The sequence below is a fragment of the Nannospalax galili genome, unplaced genomic scaffold (assembly GCF_000622305.1).
Source record: "Nannospalax galili isolate Female #2095 unplaced genomic scaffold, S.galili_v1.0 scaffold12578, whole genome shotgun sequence".
Lineage (NCBI taxonomy): Eukaryota > Metazoa > Chordata > Mammalia > Rodentia > Spalacidae > Nannospalax > Nannospalax galili.
Window position 1 is genome coordinate 1,498 of NW_008341808.1, and position 3,784 is coordinate 5,281.

General features: G+C 39.0%; 1 protein-coding gene across 1 annotated transcript in view; it reads left to right on the forward strand.

Annotated features, from left to right (window-relative positions):
- Positions 1-3,784, forward strand: part of LOC103737497 (coatomer subunit beta'-like) — a gene marked incomplete at both ends in the record, with an annotated part of 14,263 nt that overhangs the window by 1,046 nt on the left and 9,433 nt on the right. Inside the window, 5 exon segments of the mRNA XM_029565536.1 lie at positions 1-50; positions 272-471; positions 2,135-2,245; positions 3,298-3,386; positions 3,470-3,660. Coding sequence (XP_029421396.1) covers positions 1-50; positions 272-471; positions 2,135-2,245; positions 3,298-3,386; positions 3,470-3,660 — 641 coding nt within the window.

Genomic DNA, 3,784 nt, shown 5'->3' on the forward strand with positions numbered 1-3,784 from the left:
GGTCCAACAATGTCGCTCTGGGCTATGATGAAGGGAGCATCATTGTTAAGGTAATTGTACTTTCTTTATTGGATGGACATGGGCACAGCCATTTTTCTTCCAAGTCACAGTTGTGTTAAACTAGCACTTCTTCCATTAACTAGTCAAGATTACACCGTGGCAGTTTGTAGTGGAAGAAAGGAAATAAGACCTCATGAGGGAAAAAAGAGAGTGTGTTTTTGGTTTACTCGTTTTCCTTTTAGTCACTGAGAGGTATTTGCCATTGTTCCAGCTTGGTCGGGAGGAACCTGCCATGTCCATGGATGCCAATGGAAAGATCATTTGGGCCAAGCATTCAGAAGTCCAACAGGCCAACTTAAAAGCAATGGGAGATGCTGAAATTAAAGATGGAGAAAGATTGCCACTGGCTGTGAAGGATATGGGCAGTTGTGAAATATATCCACAGACTATTCAGCACAACCCCAATGGGCGGTAAGCCATCACTAACATCCCTCTCTGAGCATGTGTGTGGTAGAGCAAGAGTATCCATACCCCTAATCATTCCCCCGTGAGTTTTGCCCTGGCTCCACAGTCACACAGTTGCAGGCAGCTGGGTCAGTTGGTGGGGCTGGCTGCAAGGTGCACTGTTTCCTTTTACTTCAGATGCATTGGATTTGTGTCAAAGACCACGTTTTATCCTAAGAGTAGGTGCTCTTCAAGTACGTCTGACTTGTTGCCCTTTAAAAATGTATGTTTTGTTATTTCTATTTTTAGTATATAAATGTATTGCCTGCATGCATGTAAGAACACCCATGTAGTGCAGTGCTTGCAGAGGTTAGAAGAGGGTGTCAGATTCTCCTGGAACTAGAGTTACAGGTTGTTGTTAGCCACCATGTGGGTGCTAGGAAATGAACCTAGGTCTTCTGTAAGAGTAGCCAGTGCTCTTAACCACTGAGCCATCTCTAGCCCCTGATGCGTTGCTTTTAAATAGAAAAAATAACTCCAGTTTGTTTTTCAAAGTTTGGAACTGGAAAACTTCCATTTCTTACTCATAATTTGAGTTGTCAATTCTGTTTTTCCATAAGATTTATAAAGTGCTGACTATCTTGTGAGAGTTTCTACAACAGCAAGTTTAAGTTTAGACTTGTAGAACTTTAAAAACTGTTTTGCAGTAGATCTGGACATTCTTTTTACATTTTACTTAAATTTTTAAATTTTTATTTATATAGATGAGTATTTTGCCTGCATGTAAGTGGACCTATGCATACAGTGCCTACAGAGGCAAGAGGAGGGTGGCTGTTGGATCCCCCCACAACTGGAGTTAAGGATTGTTGTTAGCTGTCATGTGAGTGCTGGGAACTGAACCTGGGTCCTCTGCAAGAGCTACCAGTGCTCTTAACCGATAATCCATCGCTCCAGCCCCAGATCTGTACATCTTACGCTATCTTGCATATTATAAATGACAAAATATGTTATCAAAGTTCAGTAAATGATATCTGAAATTATTTTTAATTATCTTACGAAGGTTAAGAATACATTATGTATCTCTTTTTTGACCTTAGTATCCTAAAACATTTCTGCTGTAAGGTTTTCATTTTGCCTTTGACAGTATTCTGATAGTGGACATCATCATGTTCTCAGTGGTGACACTGAAGAGAGTTTTTTTGGCCATTGGGAAAACTTTTTGACTATATAACATTCTGTTTTTATCCTATTTTGCTAAATCTAACAATCACTAAAATCTGGATAAGAGTTTTATTCCTCTAAATGATGAGCATCAACGTGCAGGTGAACAAGCATGCAGTTAGGTAGTGCCTTTTTATGTTATAAATGCTGTAAGCAGCAGTGTGGGCATCTTGGACTCCTCTCTACATCGCCACCTGTGCTCGCTGTCCTGTCCCTAATCTCGATCTCTGTCATTTATAAGAAAAGGCCATTGTAGTAACACTGTTGTCAGTAGTTCCATATTGATAATTGCTTTTGGGTTTGTTGCTTAGAATATTTATGTATATCTATATTCAAAGAAACATACAACTCTAACATATTGTTATACTAATTGACCATCATAGCTTTTGTTACCGAATTATTTTACCATGAATATGAGTTCTTTCCTGTGTCATTGTTGGTTTTTCTCCCTGACTTGCATCATTTCTAGGTTTGTTGTGGTGTGTGGTGATGGGGAGTATATCATCTACACAGCAATGGCTTTGAGAAACAAGAGCTTTGGGTCTGCCCAGGAGTTTGCATGGGCCCATGATTCCTCAGAGTAAGTTTGAGCTGTGTGATGTCCAGTTTGTGCTAATTGCAGATTGGTGTTAGGTGCCAGTGAGATTTATTCTTCTCTGTGTTGAAAACAGTCCCACCAGAGCCACTTAGTCAGAGGCATCTGTGGAGTGTAAACTGTCTTTGCTCTTTGAGATTTCACAATTGAGCTGGTTCACTCAAGCTATGTAACCATCCATTAAACTCGAGATCCAAGACCTATTTCCTTGATGGGGCTTATGGCAGAACCTGGTGCTTATGGGTTTAAGTAGGCTCTTGCATCAAGTCCTTATGAGCCTCCCAAAAGGTGGGTGCCCTTTATAAAGTAGTTGAAAGAGATGCTGTGATGTGATGTCATCTTGATGAGATTTTTATTGCATCTTTTAAAAAACTTATTTTTCTGTGATGCCTCACCTGTCCTTCTTAACCCATTTCTGTCTGAATTCAGAATATTAATAAAATGCTCTCATTAAAAGCAAGAGAAATCATATTAACTCTCTCAGATGTATATAATCCTGAACCACCAACACAGTCAAATTGTCCTCCCAAATATCCTATATCCCTTAATAGTCAGTCCACCCCCCGTCAGCTGACTCTACAACCTCAGGCAGATACTCATCTGCTTTTTTACTGTTTAGATTAGGCTTTCTTTTCCATATAACTAGAACCATAGGCACACACTCTTGGATATGGCTTTTGAGATTCATTCATGCAGTTACCTGTATCAATACGTGGTTTTCGTATGCAGAATAGCATTCCATTGAAGGAATATGCCACAATTAAAACATTTACCTAGCGATGGATATTTGTCCCATTTCTAGGTTCTAAAGTAGTTTGTAAGCCCTAGTAATTTGCACAGTGCATAGCATGAAACTCACTATTTGTCTAAATATAAAGAGTTCACTAAATCCTAGAACAAAAATAGGTCAGTGAATCTTCAAATGAAAAAAAATTTTTTGCATACTTAATATTTAATCAAAAACATTTGAAGGTATTTCCAGTGTTTCGTAGAATTACAGTTCATGTGTAATATGCTGTGTTTGCCTCCTCCACCAGGTATGCAATAAGAGAGAGCAACAGTGTTGTAAAGATATTTAAGAACTTTAAGGAAAAAAAATCATTTAAACCTGATTTTGGAGCAGAAAGTGAGTGCTATTTATTTATCATACATTTTTAGAATCTTTGTACTGGCTCAAAACATCTAAGCAAAGTCTCATTTTTTTTTAAGGTATCTATGGAGGCTTCTTGTTGGGAGTCAGGTCTGTTAATGGCTTAGCCTTCTATGACTGGGACAATACAGAACTCATACGCAGAATTGAAATTCAGCCCAAGCATGTGAGTTTCACTCTGTGGTTGCTTCTGGAAAGTTTGTCTTTGAATGTTTGTGTCAGTCAGGCCAAGAATAAGTTTGTCTTTTGTGTCAGTCAGGCCAAGAATGTCCTTTGTACCCTGCTGTCCCTGTCCCATTGTGTCAAACAACTGCCATTTACCTCAGAACTGCTCAGAGCATCAAGACTGTGGTATTTGAATCAGTAATCAGTCG